This window comes from Pieris rapae, chromosome 9 (genome assembly GCF_905147795.1).
Source record: "Pieris rapae chromosome 9, ilPieRapa1.1, whole genome shotgun sequence".
NCBI classification, from domain to species: Eukaryota; Metazoa; Arthropoda; class Insecta; order Lepidoptera; family Pieridae; genus Pieris; species Pieris rapae.
Genome location: NC_059517.1, coordinates 7,162,107 through 7,184,073, shown reverse-complemented (window position 1 = coordinate 7,184,073; position 21,967 = coordinate 7,162,107). Strand labels below are relative to the sequence as shown.

General features: G+C 35.0%; 2 protein-coding genes across 2 annotated transcripts; both read right to left on the bottom strand.

Annotated features, from left to right (window-relative positions):
• Window positions 1-354: 354 nt before the first annotated feature.
• Window positions 355-11,003, bottom strand: LOC111003663 (SID1 transmembrane family member 1). Its single transcript, XM_022274292.2, has 17 exons — window positions 10,797-11,003; window positions 9,866-9,935; window positions 9,682-9,781; window positions 9,182-9,280; window positions 8,968-9,098; window positions 8,458-8,568; window positions 7,888-7,974; window positions 6,908-7,105; window positions 6,086-6,251; window positions 5,057-5,131; window positions 4,847-4,971; window positions 3,707-4,166; window positions 3,006-3,128; window positions 2,414-2,530; window positions 1,843-1,963; window positions 1,012-1,258; window positions 355-515 (listed from the first exon to the last, which is right to left on the bottom strand). Exons 1-17 carry the CDS (start codon window positions 10,865-10,867, stop codon window positions 381-383), a joined length of 2,436 nt encoding a protein of 811 aa, XP_022129984.2. The 5' UTR covers window positions 10,868-11,003; the 3' UTR covers window positions 355-380.
• A 521-nt stretch (window positions 11,004-11,524) lies between these two features.
• Window positions 11,525-21,849, bottom strand: LOC111003685 (serine palmitoyltransferase 2). The gene is made up of 7 exons (XM_022274333.2): window positions 21,666-21,849; window positions 19,064-19,258; window positions 14,903-15,057; window positions 14,347-14,551; window positions 14,007-14,234; window positions 12,993-13,570; window positions 11,525-11,972 (listed from the first exon to the last, which is right to left on the bottom strand). The coding sequence occupies exons 1-7, from the start codon at window positions 21,828-21,830 to the stop codon at window positions 11,867-11,869; spliced, it is 1,632 nt and encodes a 543-aa protein (XP_022130025.2). The 5' UTR covers window positions 21,831-21,849; the 3' UTR covers window positions 11,525-11,866.
• Window positions 21,850-21,967: the final 118 nt, after the last annotated feature.

The following is a 21,967-nucleotide window of genomic DNA, read 5'->3' as shown; positions in this document are numbered from 1 at the left end:
AATTACCGGTACGCCGTTGTTCTGCCCGACCAAATATGAGTAATGAGACGTTTTGCAATATTTTACCGATAAGGCTCCAATTACGACGATTTTTGTCAAGTATCGGCCACCTTCATGTTGTGTATTTTGATTTTATAGGACAATACTTCCACCGCTTGAAATTGCCACCATTTCTTGACCTTGCCTTTTTTCCTGTATGATTTTAGACTTTCTATACGAATACGTCAAAAACACCCTCGAAATATAAAGCCTTGAATTAATGAATGGTATATGGTAAATCCAGCTTTATATAGTATATATATCTAATATACAAATTGTTTTATATAGCTCTATAACTATAGTAAAATACAAGTATTTAAAATATTCCTTTTATTAAAATGTCAAAATACTGCGATCTCCGTTCTCTTGACAGCGGATAAGCCATCATCCCACGTGAGCATAGTGTTGAAAGAAAGGTAAAGCGCCACTGCTGATAGAAGGTGCCACAAGTCGTGAAAGTCGTAGAACTCTAGTACCTGTACCATACGATGTTATAATAATTTAATTATTCCAAAAGCCTGCGTATAAATTATTACCACATATCGAAAGTTTATCTTTGTACTATAACCAATTTTTATCAAAGTAAACGCATTACTATAGCATCACTATTAACATCGTACAACAAGTAACATCACACATACATTATTTTTATTCTTGCTTATTTTAACAAATACCGGAAAAAGTCCTCTGTTATTTATGCATTCTGTATGACGAGTATGTATTCACTTCGAAATTTTAAAGATTTAGTGCGTCGGAAGTTCTACAAAATTATGGAAGCTAAGAGTTTTTTTTTTGCTTGAATGTTAAGACCATTTTTTCTAGCAATAGTCTAAGCAGGTGCTGATTGCCATCCCTACAAGACCAAATCATAACAGAACAGACCATGTGCCATAAGGATATAGTACTCTCTTTTAACTAGTGGTGGATCGCAGAACGGAATTTATCATGATATATTGACAAAACGATAGTTACCTTGCATTCGTGGTTGCTGTGTCTAGAAGCGGCCGGCGTGGCAGCCCAATTGGTACTTCCAGACAAGAAGAAAAACAGTGCCGGCAGCCAGGCGGCTGTGGCACCCGCTAATAGCACCCACACGTACCAGCGTACACGTTCTCTTACCACTAACTTCATAGCGAGATAGCAAATCATATACAACAGCGTGTTCCCAAGAAGTACTTGCAGCATGTGGGACGCAAAATCACTCCCCTGCCGGATCAGTCTGCAAAAATAAACCTTAATAAATACTAATCCATCGGTTTAAATTTAAAATTATGTACAAATAATTATAAGTTTAAATATAATAATACATATCTATAATCCGTTAAAAAAGTGTTTTTCTTTAAATGTGTAAAAGTTATGTAAATAAAAGACAATACTACAGATACAGTGACCGCCGTATTCAGAGATTGTAAACCTTTTAGTCATAACCATAAAGACATGCGGTGGTGCACATGTACTTTGGTTTGTTTTGTTATAAGTAGTATATATGTTATAGTATAGTATATAAGTAGTAACGTATCTGGCGAAACATCTGATAGTTCATCAGAAATAGATGCCTCTGACTAAAATTAAATGTTTTTTTTAAGAGTATTTCTGTTTTTTTTACCAAATCTTAGTCGCAATCATAACTTTTCCTTTTTATAAATCCATCAAGCCGTTTAGTCTAAATAAAAATCAAAGCTACCGTTTTTACTATTCGTACTTATAAAAAAATGTTTTTAACCACTGGCAGTAGGCCCAAAGGTCATTGTACGAAATTCTTCGTGCTCCGCGTCCGTACTATAGATGGAAAATTTAACTTACCCATATATGGCGAAGAGCCAGTTCACAGCATTTGCTATGAGAAGCAGCAGGAGCCGGGCCCCATACAAAGGCTTGGCGCCACTCCGAAGCTCACTTGCTGCCACCGCCAGGGACTGCTTTTCTGCAATTTCACAATAAATTATTAAAATTTTAATACGCTTTTTGTGTTTCGTGTATAATTAAGATTAAGATACTAACAAACAGCATAGTAATTATTCTGTTTCCTATTTATTATATATTAATAAATAAAATAAATCTGTGGTGACTCTTTATGTCAAGATTTACTCAAGATGTCATATGGAACATGGTGTAATGCTGCAGCTCCTTAAAAACGTTAAAAATATTGGCGGAAAGTTTACTGCCAGTTTTTCTCTTCCGTTCTACGGCCTTGATTTGAAAACTGGCAGTAAATGTAAAATGAGAAGCATTCAATGTATATTTCTTTTTTGACGTTCATAAGTCATAAGTGTACACTATGCTACCTACCTGAATAAATGATTTTTGAATTTGAATTTAAAAGGCTGAGTTGAAAGTAATACTTTAAAGAATAGTATAACGATAAAATACCTACCAAAGCGCAGTTGTCCCACGTAGTAAATTCGTAGCGAGAGTAGAAGAAATGTGAAGACGTGTATTACTGTGAATACGCCCCAGAAAACTCTGCCGCCACCCAATACGCCCCAAACCACTATAAAGTACAGCATTTAAAGGATGTATTTATCATGTGTTTAAAGAGTTCTTTATTATTGAAAACAAAATTATTAATGACGGTGTTCGTAAAATAATTGTATGCTTTCATAAATTTCTATGAATTAAATATTTTCTTTACATAGAAAACAAAATATGTTGCTCTAAAATCATTGGCTTTAAAGTTTACACTCTAATTCGTGTCTCAAGTCACAATCTCACCTTGAACGCTGTCAAATATGTCAAACTTTATACAGAAAAAAATATTTGACAGCTGTTGAAACTACATTTCAGTTTGATTGACGTTTCAGGTTTTTTTTTTATTTTGTTCGGTTGGCGGTTTGATATGCGACAGAGGGGGATCAGCAGTGTCTCTTATCCAATTACAATCAGTATTTCCATTTGACCAATCGCGTTATCGTTTCGACTAACTATTTTCAGGACATTTAAATTTTTTTCAGAGTCAGCTAACTTACCAAAGGCTATGATGACAGCCAACACGCCAAAGGTTGCATGTGCCCTCGCGTTTATATCAGGATGTCTTGCTTGATATATCTTTACCGTACTCAGAACTGCAAGCACGTACATGAATGCCGTGTCTGCGAACATTATTTGCCAATAATTTTATGTAACCAGTAAATGTATCCTGTAATATTCGTTTCAGCACGAAATAAATATATAATGATGTCCTTGTAAAGATAAGAACAGTGGCAATTTACATTTGTGTGATTAATTATATTATTAACTTCGTATAATATACGTACAGTAAAAATCTGTTATAATGACATCGAAGGCTCATATTTGGTCGTAAAAACCGATAGTCATTACAACCCATATTGTTATTAAGTATCTAAAACAATAGAATTCAGCCGGAACGTTTGATTTCTGTCTATATAACCGGTATGTTGTTCTGAACGATGTCGTCATAAACGGTTTTGTTGTATTTATATCGAAATTCAGTTACGGCGACTACAGTACTTGTATATAACATTTGAACAGAGACAGTTTCAACTTTCAAAGGACTTCGTGACCCAATCAAAATAAGCGTTTTACAAAAATAGTCAAATTCCATTTTTTGATTCAAGTATTTAATGGTATTTATAACAGTCATTTTTGTTATTTTTGCCAGCTAATTAAATGTTTGTTGAAAATATCTCGCTATAACGTAACAACTTACCAAATTGGAAGTTGAGGCGATTGGGGCAGACGTGGTACGAAGCGGAGAGGACCGCCACCACCATCATTCCCGCGCCCAGAGCTGATAAAAGCCCATAGTGGGCCGGTATACCGTAATTCGGGTCACGTGGCAGTCGTCGTCGGCGTGCCCTGCGACGCCGTACTTGCAGCATAAACAGCGCTCCAAGTAATAAATAACCAAGATTTGAGAAGACGTGGTTAAAATCGCTAAGAGCACCAGCCGGATGTGCGCAAAGGAAATTATAGTAGCAGATATCAAGCGAGCCGGACACATTCATGACAACTTGAAATGCGATCACGAACTGGATTACGGGGAGTGCGTAGAATACGGCCACTGTGTATAATGTGTATAGATAGCGGTCAGAGCGCGCTCGTATCGTACGCTCGCGTTGTCGCGCCAGTGCTGCCACGCGCAATCTCGCCGGTAAACCGAAGGGACCCTGTTAACCGATATACGTAAACTGAGCAATTAAATATTAAAAAAAAACAGTTCTATATCTAGATAAAGTGAGACCTCCATACTTGACGCTGGCTAATGCACAAACAGTGTTAGAGCCAAAAGAAAAAAAAAGTGAGACCTAGTATTGTATATAGTGTAACATAACTTTTACACATTTAAAGAAAACACTTTTTTAACGGATTGAATCTACGTATTATTATCATTTACTAACGCAACCGAAAGTACTTGCGAAAGAAAAAAGATTCTTCCCAAGATTGGTACGCGAAGCCATTGAAATCAAAAAGCACATGGTATTTCAATATCAAACAACTGGGATCCAATAATATCAAAATTAAAATCTCAAGACAAACAATTCGCGAAAATAGAGGACACCGTGAATCATTTCTGCAAAACCCCTTCATCTTTTAGTCGATATCAATTCCGGGAAAATAAATACAGATAATACAATTTTTTCTACAGCTGTGATATTTTGACATTTAACCCCCTTGTCTCCAGTCACCAGACCACTCACGCTGCATCAAAGCATGTGAAACGTCGGGATTTTTTTTAAATTATAGGTTAATCTTATTTATACATAGCTTCAATCCGTTACAAAACTGTTATCTTTAAAAGTGTGACCTATTTATAGTGATTTCATAATTAAGTAACAAATAATCAAACCTGTACTCCACCGTTGGTATCTGAAGCAGGTCCAGGGCCTGAAGCGGGAGGAGACGCAGCTGTTGCAGGTGTAGCAAGCTCGTCATCTTCGGAGTCGCTATCATCATTTCTGTCGTATGTGTTAGCTGAAACGAAAAAATATCTTTAAAATTATTCATATTTATAATCCGCTGAATGTTTTGTATATTAAATTGAAATATAAATACCTACTTGAGAGTCGTCGAGACGTTTCTTGAGGCGATCTAGCTGGGTCAGGCAATGTTTGCTCACTTTGATCTTCTACGCCTGAAAAAAATATGCAGTAATGGACATTATAATTACAAAATGTAAATATCCAGAGAGATTTTCCAAGTTTCGTGTTCCGGGGGTCTAGTCAAGACGGCTTAACAGTAGTGTATGTAGAAAGTCGAAAACTAAATTTGTATGAAAATGACAGCTAGTAGTTGGTACCAACTGTCGACACTCGTCGACTTTCTACATACATTACTGTTAAGCCGTCTTGACTAGTCCCCAAGGACAAATTAGCAGATTATACCCGTCTTGTTACAAATTCAAATTTTAATTTTGTCAGATGATATCGGCAATTAATAAACTTTTAAAATAAAAGTTTCGAGCAAACGTGAATAAGACAAGTCAAGTACTTGTAAGTTGTAATATGTTATAAGCGAAGACTAAAAAAATCAGGAGTCTATGGCATGCAAAAATTAATATACGAGATATGAGATATTTGTCAGATCCTTCATATAGGTGAGTTCGAAACCCTATCGTGGTTAGGTCGTTGAAAACCGTCGAAATTTAGGGCGAACTATGTCAAAATCCAAAATGCTTTGAAATAGCTTGAATAGCATCTCATAGGGTCGAGATTACTGCATAGTAATCTCGTTTGCATAAACGTATTATTCAATTCAAAATCATTTATTCATGTTGCTAACATAATGTACAGTTACGAACGCCAAAAAAAGAAATGTAATGTATTTAAATGCTTCTAAATATACATTTACTGCCAGTTCTCAAATCGTAGGGCATAGAACGGAAGAGAAGAATTGGCAATAAACTCTCCGCCACTCTTTTTAATAGCCAAGTTTTTTCTTTTACACAACGTTTCTAATTATTCGATAGTTAAAAATGTATGGTGCGCTTCGAATAGAGACTTAGAAGACGTTGAGCACATAGCTAAATATTAAAATCTCACTGAATATAAAAGCTTTAAAAATATATTATTTTGGTTATTTCACCAACCAGACCGCGAAGTGGTGTCTGCCAGCACTGCTTGCGGAGCGACGAGCTTCGCGAATGGTGCCCAGCGCTGGGCCACAACCAAAACTCCAAATGCCACGTAAAATGACAGGAATATTGCTAACGTCACCGTCGCAGCTACTACGTATTGCTGTCGGCTGAGCGCACTCTGACAACAAACAATTTTTATTTAATTATAAAAACTATATCTGTGGCCATAGGTCAGAATATAATTAGTCACATTAAGACACAATTTATCATTGTCTGATCTAGAACCACAGATATAATTATTAATTAGCCCAGAAATCTTAACGGAGTTTCAGATCTACTCGTTGGTGCGGTGAAGGAAAACATCGTGAGGAAACCATCGATAGTGCGGCAGGCACAGAAGGGTCATCAACTGCTTGTATATTATAAAAACTAATGGAATCGAATGAGGTTCGACTTAAAAGGTGGTAGCGCCATTGGTATAATTATATTATGGGCCTTTCTGACATTATGAGCAGTGTTGGCCATATGGCTTGAGCGTACAACTTTCAACGTTGAGTTGGTGTGTTCGAATTACGGCTGTGCACAAAAGTAACTCGGTAAATAAAAACGAAAAGCCGACGTCGCATGTCTGGAGCAGAATGCTAATTACTTCCTTGTCTATTATAAGAGATCACGAATCAGATATATATTCCGACGCCAAGAAAAATGGTTGTATCGCCACTGGTTGTTTTAAATAATTAGATTCACGATATGACGGTTTGACTTGAGAGACCCTTAATAATATTAATGACAATATTATGCATTTCATAGAAGTAACCTTAATATGACGAATACCTGTGTTGTGACCAGAAAGTCCTTCCGTCTTTCGATAGGGTCTGGGGCGTGAGGCAGCCAGTAGGATGGCAGTTCTCCGGCCAGCGAAGCCTCCCACATTTCCTCAGCCCGTGTTTCTATGGGTACTTCGGTCAGACACGCCTCATCTGTTGCATGTACCACTAACACCACGTAAAATCCGTTGGGATATTGCGATCGCTGAACAATATATCAATAGTCTATAGCCATCACCCAACTAGCTTAATTAGCCGTTCATTCAAAAGCCTTTACTAACCAGCGGCCTGATTGATGTTCAGTCATTTGATCAAACAACTAGGCGAATATGAAATAAATTGTATCGACAAAGTCTCAGTAGTTCACTTTAATTTACATCCACTTTCTGCCACCTAGTTGCGGAACTTTTCAAACTGTCAATATGGCATCACTCATAATTTGTATGAACAATAGCATGTCATTTAAATAAAGATTTTTTTATGTCAGATGTTTCATCTTTTTAATTTCAGATGCTCTTCCTATCGTACGAATGGCCTAAGCATTAAATGTTGTAACAAATGTTATGGTTGAATATTAATTAGGCCGCTTGTTAAACTACACCGTTTAGTAAAGAGGCTAGGCTTGATTGAACAGCTAATTAAATTAATTGGCTGCGACAGATATATAACTGAAAACATATGTATAATCAGTGGCGTAGCAAAGGGGGGAGGGGGCGCATCGGGTGTCACCTTTTTGGGGTCACCCACCCGGTCTCTCAACTTTATCAATAGCAAGAATTCGGGGATTCCCGCAAAAGAGCCTTCAGCTGTAGTAGGGGATTCCCCGTCCTATACACGTAATCTTTTAATAAATGAAAAGTACGAAAAAACGCAACGGATGCCACCCAAAGTAGCTACGCCACTCTATATAATTCTCGTGACACCAAACCAAACACCTTCGAACCAGTTTTATTTACTTCCTCAAAAATTTCAAATTAAATAGTATACCGCAATCGACATAGCTCCTGAAAGCATCATTGTTAACCGCGGCTCAGCAGTCAGCTCCGTCGATTCTATCGTCTGCGCAATAGGACACTGGAAACCCAAACAATAATTATGACATTACATTTTTAAACAGGTGAACTGACAATCACACCTGAATTGAACAATAAACCCATAGTATACTGTCTAGGGAAGACACAATATCTTGTACCTAAGAACCATATTGTTACGTAGCTGAATCTGCAGACCAGTAACTATTTCGCAATTGACTGGAATTACTCGAATATGTACTTCAGGCACGGTGTCAGCATTTATTACACCGTGTAACCTAATTGTTTATACATTATTACATTGTCTTGGCATTCATATTGCTAAGATCGGATTGTTTTTTCGTATATTGATTTTAGTTAAATTTGTTTTATATTGACCATCAAATTCATCTCGATTACGTCAAGCAATTATAATAGGTCCATTTGTTTAGGAGTTACGGTGTCGAGTCAAAATGTCTTAAAAAAGTCTTATTCAAAATGATACCAGTTTAATTATTTAGTATGTCTTAAATATCGTGATACTCACCGAATAGTTCTGTAGTGATAGTGTCGCACACACCTTACTCTCAGAAGAAACGACAAGTCGCACGCGATTCTCTTCGCCTTTGAACTGGTATGAGAGGACGCGGGGTGCAAACTAAAAATATAGGATTTAAATGTTACTGTTTCATTTAGCGAGTATAAAAAAAATACTCTTTACTCGATTGTAATGCTCTTTAATCAAAGATAACTCAACGCAACAAACTATTTTGAAATTATAGATTCAACATAAACAAGTACCGAATGTATTGTATATAGTATTGTAAAACGCATTAATTGATCTACTAAAGTCTTTTTAGAAGTTTTATATAATTTAAATAGAAACTAAAAACAGGGTAATAAATACCGTATGTTTTGTAATAAGGTCGATTGTGCATATAATATCGGAGTATTATCTATAGTGTGGGTGTCAGGGTAAGATTCAGAAGCGAGATTTAGTTCTACCTCAAAAATGTATTGGATTTTGATACAAGGGAGGCATAAGGGAAGTACCTACCTGTGTGGCAAAGAGCGCGGTAGGTGCGTCCAGACGCCACACCTGAGCTATGTATACGCGTACGTGAAATGCTACGCTCGTTGAACTAGATGTCGACACGTGCAACGAGTAAGAGCTACGTTGCTCGGTCACTGAAACAGATTATAAAGTTTTTATAAAAAATAATTTGTTATATAATATTTGTATTACACATGGATAAATATATTTCCAGTACCTGACGTGTCTAGATGTGCGTCATCAGGACAAAGTGTACGTTCCAGCTCGAACAATTTGCGTCTATTCACCTCGTATGGTAGTTGCCATGTTTCAGCACCTACGAATATTAACAAGGTTTATACGACATTGATAACTCGAGAAATGGGCGCCTTATTCTAAAACTGAATAAGTCAAGGCAGAGACAGTATAATAAACATTTAACATTAGGTTCCGTTTATATACATTCAAAAATTCGCAAGTAAATATAAAAATTATTAATAAGAATTAAATGCATATATGCAAATAAAAATTTACGAAACAATGTCATAATGCATTTATCGATTTCCTTTGTAACACCTTAAAGGTGTAAGTGGACCAATTTGCATATGACTAAAAAATATGATGACGTAAACTTATTTATCTTATATTTATAAAGTTTATAAAGAATACATTTCAAAAGAATAAATTTATAAAGAATGGTTTTGGTGGTCGGATATGTGCTTAATGACGCATGCATACCTGTACGCTGTCGGGCAGTTACGAGCACGGGTCGCGAACCATCCCCACCCTCGACGCGCGCCCATACAACACGTGGAGCATCACGACTAACACCAGCCTTCTAAAGAAACCATACTGTTTAATACACTTGAAAATAAAAATAAAAACTAACTTTATAAGAGAAGTGTGGAAAATATTTACTTACTGGTGTAAAGTCTAGAATGTACTCCACCGTACTATTAAGCTCCAGTGAGTAGATCTCATCGTATGGGAGGCTGTAATATCAAAAATATTTTCGTCCCTTGTTGAATATTGCTATTACAATGAAGGTACAATTAAAAGGTGTCGACAAATTTATTTAAAGAAATACAGAATTCGATATGCAAGTTCTTTAATATAACCGTTCTTTAATATTAAGAACAGCGTATTGCAATTTGCAACATTAAAGCTTATTTTCAATCCCTAAATACGATTCAACATTCTTAATTTGTAGTTTGTAGCTAGCTAAAGATTAAATTAATGTTAACATCCAATAGAAATGTAGCAACACTAAATCTACGAACTCTCAAATTTTGATGATGAAATATTAACAATTAGAAAAATATACTCCCATTTAGACGCAGCCCTTGACCCCTATAAATATAATTCGTCGAAAATATTTGAACTGATAACGCCCAAATGTGTTCAGCATTTAATCTTGTTCAAATAACAAGTTATACGAATATAAATAAAATACGAAGAATTAGACAGTTATACAGCAGAAACTTCAAGCAACTTCGGAGTAAACACCGTCAATCATGGTGTATAATTTATTGTGGTAGGTACCATTGTGTAATAAGTTAAATATTTTAAATGTTGATATTCGTTTTTATACACGTGTTTGGGTAGTTTTTAACCACTATGTAGGCCGCTGTAACTATTTCTAATGTGTATTTAGTATTTAATTAAATTATCTTTAATTAGGAATTTTGTTATGATACACAATTTTCTAATAATATACGTAATTTATCTGCAAGCTACGAGCGCTTATATAGATATACACTTTGCTTGAAACTGTTCCCAGTTAATAACCCACATGACATAACAAATATCACGAAATATTATTTTAATCAAATTTTCAAACGTTCAATACTTACTTTAGTTGCACTACGGTGACGCTCTGCGCGTGCGCATATCCGATGCACACTAACACACACAATAAATACATTACCACTTAAATTATTCGAGAGTATCCTTAAACAATGTTACACTACATATTCTAAACCAGAGATATATATGAGTAATTGTAGTGACACAAATCAAATAGCACTGAGTGCGAATACCGCTTGTCGATAACAACCCAACCGGACACTTATCAGATACCGCAGACAATTCCAGCGATCAATACTTATCTGATAATTTTTAAAAACGTTAATGGGTCATACAAATAAGGTAATAGAAATCCAGCTAATCTATTTATTTTAAGGGTTTTTGCATTGAATTTAATTGAAAATGTTAGTTAGTTACTTACAATTGGTTCGTAAACAATCATTTCACTTCTATAAAATTCTAATCCCTTTAAGTTCCGTATAGTAGGGTTTTGGTCAAAAAATACATATATTTATTAAATATTATCGTCTATCATTTTGTGATCTATTATCGTGTATGAAGCATAGCCGTCCCAAGCAACCTGGCAGGCTGGTAACTGTTACAGGTGAGGCAAAGAGAGCGAAAGAGACTTGGAGCGAGATGGAATACGATGAGGACTCATTGTAGATTCTATCTAGAGGTTAAAGAACATCAAGTCTTGAGTCAAACCCATTTAGATATTGTTACATATTATATATATTTGATGTAAATTAAGTTTGGGTGTAAAAAAAGAATATAATACGAAAATAATTTATTACGTATAACTTATACAATAATTAACTATCAGAGATAACACTGTCAATCGCCGCACTGACTTCTGACATGCGCACTGACATACAAGTAAATATTACTCATAGGCCGCACTGCGCTTCTAAAAACGTAGAACACTACGCTTCTTTAAGCTGTAATACTTTAATCACTGGTTTAATAATGCGGCAAAAAACCGCATATATAACGCGATTTCTGCAGTGCAGCGAGACTTATAACGCGGTTTTTTGTGAACTGAACATGGTGAGTCACGTGATAGAGCACGTAGATTAACACTAGGATAAAGTACTGATCCACTTGGGGCGAGGTCCTAGGCTTTGCGTGAGTACCGAAGCCCTATCTCGTTCACAACGGCTTCTATTGCTGCGAGGCATTCGTCTAGCTGTGCTCGAGTGTGAGCAGCTGACAAACAAAACCTGCAAAGAACAATTAAATGGTAGAACATAATGTTCATGTCATGTAGTGAAATAAATAAATAAATAGTTTTAATTTTAAGTTTTGGTGACCAACTGTTGTGCTCTTCTCTAAATAAGCTGTATTTAAAAAATATCAGTGGCTCTACAACCTCTTTAGGTCCTGGCCTCAGATTTCTGAATCTGTTTCGTGATAATTTTTTAAATCTAATAGGCAAGTAGGTGATCAGCCTCCAGTGCATGACACACGTCGTCGACTTTTTCAGTCTAAGACATGTCGGTTTCCTCACGATGTTTTCCGTCACCGTTCGAGCAAATGTTAAATGCGCATATAGATAGAAAGTCCATTGGTATCGAATCTACGACCTCAGGTATGAGAGTCGCACGCTGAAGCCAGTAGGCCAACATTGCTTACTTGCAAACTTTATTTACTTACAGTCAAAATCTGTTAAAACGACATATTGGAATATTTATATTTGGCCGCAAAACGCGATAGTCGTAACAGCCGATGACATTATCAACTAGCTTATATAATAGAATTCAGCCGTAACCTTTGATTTTGATCAATATAACCGGTATGTTGTTCTAAAGTCTAAACGATGTATAAACGACGATTTTACAAAAAAATAAATTAATTGAAGTTATACTTCTTTTGGCGCGGTGGAGAAAAATGATGAGAGCGAATTTTTACGATGCACGCGAACACCGACACCTGTTGAAGTTGTTTATTCTAGTATTTTTATATTTAGAACACGTGTTTCATAACAGTACAATTAAACAGTGTGAATAAATAAATATTATTTTGTTTTTTTTAAATCAATTTAATATACGACGCTGATAATAATAATAATATTTTTTTTCATTTAAATACAATCTTTTTGATTAATTTTAATATTTCATCAATCACTACTGCGTTTTAGTTATTTTTTTCCATACGCCAAAGAAGTATTCTCACGCGTGTACATAACTACACACACTCTTTTAAACTATATTTTAATAAGAAAAATAATAAAATTACCATACCGTATGCGCGCCTTGTTCAGCGGCGTAGCGGGAAAGCCGACACCGACAGTAGCCACACGCCGCTCTTGCAACCTCTCAACAGTGGCCGCCATCTTGCTAAACGTGTACACCAACATTGGCACAACGGGAGAGTCAATATGTCCGAATGTTATAACCCCAAAGGAGCGTAGCCTTTCGCGGAAGTAGCGTGTGTTATCGCGTAGTACCGCGACGCGTGCCGCACCGGCCGGTGACGCGATGGCGCGCATCGCGGCAACCACTTGTGCCGCTACGGGCGGCGACATAGAATGTGCGTACGTGTGCCCGTGGCCGCGTGCACGCACACTGTCGACAAGTTGACGGGAGCCGGCTATATACCCGCCGGCAGCGCCAAAGCTCTTCGTGAATGTCCCCATGAGTATATCGATGTCCCGCGGATCCACTCCGCTGTAGTCCGTGACGCCACGGCCGCGCGGGCCCATAGCCCCAACTGAATGCGCCTCGTCTAGGTAAAGATAAAGCCCGTAACGCTTCTTTAACGCTACTAATGCGCGTAGGGGAACAACAGACCCCTCCATGCTGTAAACACCTTCCACCACCTGCAAAACAACATTAGATGTAAATAAAATAAATAAATATAATAAACTACCCACAAATACAAAAAAATATTACTTCTTTCAATGCATTCCAGCTGAGTGAATATGTCAAACAAAATTACTTTTAATTTAATTTTCTTATAATTGGTTTTTGTTTGTGTCTTTGGTAACCTTTACTTTTAAATTTGTTGCATGTACGATTTGTGATTATTTGAGAACGGCTACAAATGTTATATTTACCTGAAGCATTGTTCTCATGTAAGTGGCATTTTTGCATTTTTCTGAGAAATAAAGTCTTTAAACCTAAAGGACAAGTTTACACGACTACCATGTTTAGTCCACGTTTTATAGAAAGGCCTTATTATCAGAAAGTTATAAACTACATTATTAAACAAACAATTACAAAAGAGCACGACTTCTTAGTAAAATATATACCAACCACAACGATCCGCTTCCATTTCCCTTCGACAATGGCGCGGCGCACGAGTGTTTCCAGATGCTTCATGTCGTTGTGTTTGAAGACCCGAACAGTGGCCCGTGCTAGACGCAAACCCAGGATGAGGGAGGCGTGATTATTCTCGTCACTTAACACTAACGACCCTTCCCCGATCAGTCCAGGCACGCCCATCGAGTTTGTCGCGAAACCCATCCCGAACACAATCGCGTCCTGCAATACGATAACATATATTTATATACATATATAAAAAATATAAAAAAATTAAAAAAAAAAATGTATAGTCATCAACTTATAAATACAACAATAGGGTAGAGTAGAGTACCTCGACGCCGAGGAATTCTGCAGTGGTCTTCTCAAGCTCGCGATGCAGGTTACAGGTGCCCAATTCCGCACGCGATGAAGCAAGCGCGAGGCCATATCGTTTTGCAGCCTCTTCAGCGGCATCAGCACATTCGCCGCTCGGTTCCGCAAAACCTAAGTAGTTGTAGGAACCCAGGTTTATACATGTCTTTTCCTCCCCGGTGAACCTGGAAGATTATGGCACTTACTTGGGAGATTTTACTCTGAGAGACAAAAGGGCCTGGCAGGTGAGAATGAAAAATGAAAGGCAAATATTGTTTCTGTTGTAAAATTACACAAGGATAGACTATATTGCATAATCTGTTTGTATTAGTATACCTTACGAGTAGTTCTTGTTTCGACGAACGTACGAATGAAGTCGGCCTCAAAAACTAAACAATTAATTATTACAACACACTTTTGGGTCATACATTATGTTTCCTAGGAAAATTATACGCCAATACTTCTGTATTAGATTTAAAAAGAAAACGTACAAATCGATTATCTCCACAGATAAGTAAAACAGCAATTGAACGAACCTAAAGGTCCAGTTGTAATCATCAGTAGCACGTTGCTTTAGCGTGACCTCAGCGGCGGGTGTCGATGTGACGGGTAGGTTGAAGCAGTGTCTCACTCGACGGTACAGGTATCGCGAGAAGAATTGCTCAAACGGGTTGTACAATGGCGCATATCCCTAGTCAACGATAAAGATTATTTAAAAAAATGTTACAAACTTACATTCTCGGCATGGTAAACACACCAAAACCAAAGAAAATCACGGTAATTGGGCAACACTAGCAATGAAGGATGCGACTAAAGAAATATGATTTAAAGGTGTCTTAAACGTCGACAATTATTAAAATAATAGCATTTGTTGCCAAGGCTGTACGTATGCATTACTCAGGCAATCTCAGTTTAATAAGCGGGCGATTACCTAAATCGTTGGATCCTACAGAGTATAACCAGACGTAGGCTCTCTGTTCAGTATTTTTTAAGTATAGCATTTAATTAAGCATCAATATCCTCTATTATTTAAAGCACCCCTTTGACCCAAGAACAAAGCAGCTATTTCCTCAATGTGATTCAGTAGTTTATTAACAACATTTTGAAATTAACCAGCAATAACAATGATTAATATTTCAATTAGCATAGCATTACAAAAACGAAAACAAATCAGTATTTATAATTTTCCAAGCAAAAAATCATTCACAATGCAAATACAAGGATGATACTATTTTTTTTTGCCTCCAGCCCGTTTGCCCCGTTCTATTAAAAAAATACTGTAACTATCAAAAGAACATAATACCGATTATATTACGTACAAGCGTATTTGAAGTAGTGATAAGCAAAACAATCGTATAACAATAAAAAATGAAACTTATTTTACATTTTCCTTTGCTATCGCGATAACTAACAGCTGATATTGAGTCATACCACTTATGTACTTTGATTTGATAATTAATAATCAAGGATTTATAGTAAGTATTAATCATTAAAAATAACGAGGTCTTAAGATGCGATGTAATTCATGTAAAATAGTTAAGAATAATAAGAAATGTTTTATTTCAGCAATGAAAGACTCATATTATCTTTAAAAAAGTGTGTTTCGTTACAAGTTATACTGTTTTGGCGTAACATGATAAAAATCTTTTCAATTTTTTTATCTATATGTCTGCGAGCGCATCGTGAATTATACTCTCATAAGTTTTCCCTAACGCGCCAAAAGAAGTATAACTTCAAAAATACTTAAATTTTTTTCCTCTCCAAAAGTTTTAATTTAAAATCGGTGATTTGGTCTTTCGGTCTGTCTACCATAGCTGGGTTAGGATTGGCATAACCGAGCTATGGTAGGTTAATAAATTTTTTTTCAAAGAACGATACTGCCAGTTAAACTAAACAACCCAGTTTATCCGGGATAAAAGATTACGCTTGGACGACACCTTCAAGTGTATGTATAATAAAGTGGATAGATGCATATCGCATGCTAGGACGCCTTCCGGACCCAACCAGGAAATTATCCATGGAACATTTATGAATTCCGCCCGAAATTAGACTAAGGTTTTCAACCTATTTAACCTTTCGACCTTAACATGAGCTGGATCTATGATGCTCACACAACAATAAATAGAGAGCTTAATAGTCGCACAGAAAGACATGGAGATAGCAATGCGAGTTGCATTGCTATCTCCATGTCTTTCTGCGATGTCGGTATGAGAAAAGATGGGTATAAGCTATAGATTCCCTTTTTGATTAGATTGTGACCTTAAAGTAGAGGGCAATAAAGTCCGCAAAGACAAAACCCGATGGACCTGAAGGGTTCTTGTCTGACTTGAGACCTCATCAGAACAAAAGACCGGACAGACGACATAAAAAAGTAAGCAGACTAGAAATGGATGCAAATGTCTATTGAGTTGGAGGAGAAAGAATGATGAAGGACATCCGAAAATCGACCTAAAAGAATGAAATCAAATGAGATTCCAACTATTAATTATACATCACAGTTAATATGGTAACAGTTAATTATTTAACCGTTATAACTATATTAGTGGTTTGTAGAGCGTTATTTACGCTAATTTCTGTCTAGAATAATGATCATTAACGAAAATAATTTGCATCGTTTAGCATTGTTATGTTTCATTATTAAAATTTTGCGTCTTTTGTTTAATGTACGAACAAAAAAAAATACAAGTTTTTATATAGCACTAATTACATGTCGATTTCATAGCTCTTTTGGCCTATAATGTAGATTTAATGGGAGTCTCTCTAACTACGTGATATTGTGCGTATGTGTATGTAAGATTAAAGTGTGTGTGCGTGTGTAGAAAGTGCGAGTAAGACTCTCCAATGAGCAGTGGAGTCGAGTCTTACAGAGTTTTTTTGTATTGTATGTATTTCTTACAATATGAATAAAACAACTACGATTATAAGCAAATCTTCTATGGCTTTGGACATTGTCATTTTCATACTGAATACAAGACACTATTACATACATATACGCACTTTCATAATCGCGATTTTAATTTATGTAAATGTATAAATATGTTACGCTTGTTAAGTCCGAAGTTTAGTTACCCGATGAAACATGGAGCAGACTGCAATGGATGCAACAAAAGCAATCCTTTGTTGCATTGATTAATTTGTTTCAGTGCGATCACCGATGGTAAATACATGCACTTTAGATTATTCGTTTCACCAGATATCGCACCCGAGAACACAGCGTTTGATGATGAACACTCATTCAAATTCTTCACGAATATAACAGCATAAACTCGCTTATCAAGAGTTTGATATGTTTAATAGTAGACAGATCAATTAAAAAAGCGCTCCCATCTGGTACCTCATCCGCATTGTTAAGCAAAAATTTACTAGTAGCTAAAATTGGAAGTGTTTAGTAAAATTTATGTTCGCCATAATTGTCACGTATTTTACAGACATATACTACAGAAAATGAATTATATATCATGCGTTGTACCTCAATAAATAAATAAATGATTAGTTTCCTTTACAATTAATGTATTTAGTGATGTTATTATCAGACATTAAAACGCGTCTTGTTTACGTTAATACTAGCCCTAGGGTTTCTTATTGTGAGTCAACAACATAACTTAAATTTTCCTTCCTCGACAACATTTGCGGTATAATTTAATTTCCGTTACAGGACTCTATCATATACCATTAATATTATCTTAATAAAATTAATTTACTTCTTCTTCTCGTTTTTGTTATAGTCTCACACGTTTATTCAAATTTCAAGTGGCAACAACGTCCATTCGTGCTGCGCTAATTGACCCAAAATATCATTTATACCTAATTAGAGCGTGGCAAGTGCAGAAGCACTCTTCGCAGCAATTACATACAATGCTGTCTGATATGAAAAATCAAGACTGCCTGTCTAGACCTATTAATTCTTACTATGTATACATGACGACACGGAACTTAGAGCAAACATTGAAACGACGCAGTGCAGTATGCGACAGCTTCGGGCACGCGCACGAAGCGGAATGCCGAGAGATTTTACGTTCCATTCAACCGACTGACCTGGATTAGTTTAAAATATTGACTTTTCAGATGTCTTTGCCATAAAATATCTATCAATCTTCTAGCTATGTTTCATATACAAACTAAAATAATAGTTGTTAAATAGATAATAATTAAATAAGGATAATTTGACAGGACCCCGGACACAGGATCTGTTTCTTAAAAATAATAATAAAAAATAAAATAATTTTTGAAACCAAAAAAAAAAGATGAATGATGAAAACAATTGGAACAGGAGGAGAATATTATAAAAATTAAAGGGAAAATAACTTACGGGCGATCTATATATGTGTGTGTGTAAGCTAATCCTAACTTTTAAGTTGGATCAAACTGCATACGGTGTGCAAATTTGATTGAAATCGATTAAGTATTTTACGAGTCCATAGCGGACAACGTGACTCGTATTTTATAAATATTAATATTACGGTTAAGTTAAATTATATAAAAAATGTTCTCCATGCTTTAATGTTTATAGATATTTTGAACATTACCAGAAATTTAAATTAAAAATATTGTGATATGCGATTATAGTGTCGAAATGCTCATAAAAATATTATTGTTAATTACACATTTCCATAGTTAATAAATTTAATTTTTTTTAATTTAATTTATTATCAACTTTAAATTGAATTTATAATTTTAGTTGAAGTGACTAATGTTACCTCTCGGTTTCTTTCGGTGGCGACCTTGGGTTTGAAGAACAATTGGTTTATGAAGCCAAGGAACATGAGTATGTAGAGGCCAGCGTGAGTAAGCGCGGCGGTGAGCAGTGAGGTCTTTTCAAAGGAGCCAGAGAAGGTCTCTTCCTTTGACCAATCCATCCATGGCACCTCATTACTTTTCCCTCTAGACATTTTCTGAAATGAAAAAAGCAAACTTCATTTAAGTATTTAGAAAGATGTAAAAAACCAATAAAATTAACGACAAATACGCCATAACAAATGTTTATTACAGTGTATAATAGACTGCTCTGCTGAGTGTCGAACACACAACTGAAGTAATTTTTGAAAAGTTTCCTACATTTTATGACTATCATATATGAATACAGGAAAACAACACACTTCTGCCTATGAAGCACCCGCTACATACATCCTTGTATACAAGATTTAGTAAGGTAACGTAAAATGCAATAAATATTGTGCTATTTCACAAGATTTTAATACCATTGCAGGTTATTTATATGTCTAACTTGTCTATTATGCAATAAATATGTAAAAAATAACCCGCCAAAACGCTTTTTTAGGCAAGATGGCGTCGCACCAGTCTCCATGCCTAGTGACCATTGTCGATAGCTGTACTGAATTATTCCAAGCAGTAGCTTTTGAGATCACGCCAAAACCATGACGGATAAAAGCCGTTTTTTCTACACTGCCGAAACAGACTTGGGCTACTAAAGTCGACATGAACTGTCAGTTACATACAAATTTAGTTTTCGACTTCCGACATACACTACTGTTAAGCCATCTTGTCTAGGCCCCCGTTTATTCATTGACTCAAAACGACACGACATTGGTTTAATTTAGGTCAAATAATAAGAAGTCAATGAAAACGAAACACTTTTTAGAAAAAGTTAGTTGGCTTTAAAGTTACAAATCACAAAATATAGGTACCCAAAATGTTTAGTTATATTTATCAAAATAACAAATTTGACCAAAGCGAGATATCTGGTTAAACCGTACCTGTAAACACGTAAACAAGTTTTCAATTTTTTTAATTATTATTCTGAAATTATATAAAAAAAAATTTTTGATAAAAATACGTCTCCGAAGAAATAAAACACCAGGCAGTATTAGAATTAGATAGGTGAAAACATATTATTTACAAGCATCGCGGATTCGACTTTAATCGTAATTCGAATCTTTGAACATTGTGTGCCATGTGACTAACATAAAAGTTTATATTTTGAATTACAGATTCTGTGATTAAATAATTATTATTTACCAGTTATTTTATTCTAAAACGCTTTGTTTTATTTTATTAATGATATGATTACTTTACAAAAAATTTATTTTTACGTACTGCCAAATTGCCTATTACATGAAAGTAAGTAAATAAGTTGTTACTATTATTATACCATATTGTATACAAATATACACAACACTTAATATAATGGTGTGTAAAGCTTTATCAAGTATGTTCTTTTCACTATCCCATAATCTTATTAGTCAATATCATATTTTTAGCAAGTATTGAAAGTTAAGATCAAGAAATGCCTAACCAAATCATTATTCACCAATGTATTTTAACTTCTGGTCTCGAACTTATGAAAAATTATAAACTTGTTGGACAAAATTAACTAAGTATCTTGGTTGTTCTTTCAAAACAGCTTTATTTGAGAAATTTATTAGTGTTCATATTTATGCAACTAATTTCATGTAAATAAGTAATCAAACTTTTATATCCTTTAACTAAATTATTTAAAAACTTTGATCATTAGGTAGATATTAGATAGTATGATTAATTATTATATAGATAAGAGACACAGACCTACAATCTTATGAAAATAAAAAGGCACAAGAAAGAAATATAATCAAAACATCATTTTGGTCAGTTGTTAAACAAGCTTTTCACTCCTTGTTAAAAATATAATAAGTAGATCATATTATGTATTTTAAAATTATTTAATTGTTCTTAATAAAGAATAACAACAAATATAAATGAATACCATCTTAAATAATAAACAGTCTTTATCTTAGTATGGTTCATTAAATTAAACATATCTTACCATACTGCAGGTTACATACAACCTAGTCTGTGTTTCAATTCACATGTTTGATTTTATAGATTTAAACAAATTTTTGGTCAAGTAATAATTTAAAGAACATTGGTGTACCTTTACGTAATTATTGAATTCATCGTTCTTAACTATTCATATGTATTTATAGGCTAGATTTAACTAAATTTATTTAATTGTGACAACTTTAATTTATAAATTCGCTTGAAGTAATAAATCCTGTAAATTTTGTAAAACGAATATAAACTCATAAAGCATACATGAAGGATTTTTTTAACATTCAATGTTTTATTGAAACAAGGTTTTTATCAAATCAGAGCGTGGTGACATCGAGATCGGTCGATTCTAATTTAGCTGTAATTACATTTGGCCTTGAAAATATCATTAACACTAATATTGTGACAAACTATATAATTAAAAACAAATGCTTATTTTTTTTCTTTTTTAAAAGCAGTTAAGAGTCTAAGTGCTTAAATTTATTAATCACCGGTGCATTACCAAGAGTATAATATGCTACTAAAGAAACATACCGTAACGCCATTGCTCTGTTGAGCAGTTTTAGTGTAACCATTTGAAGGCTGATTCACATTTCCATTTAATAATTTACTATTTGTATGATTTGAAGTGCGTTGAGAATTTATGGAATGGTTGATAGTAATAGGAGGAACACAACCATTTCTTTTAAACACCGCCATCCTTATGTCAAAAATCAAAATTCAGATTATTTAGAAGTGTCACATAGCATTGCAATGAAACTTGAATGACGAATTTAGTAATTTGACATTTGGAAATGTGTCATTATTCAATGCGTTAATACTTTTTTTAATGATTA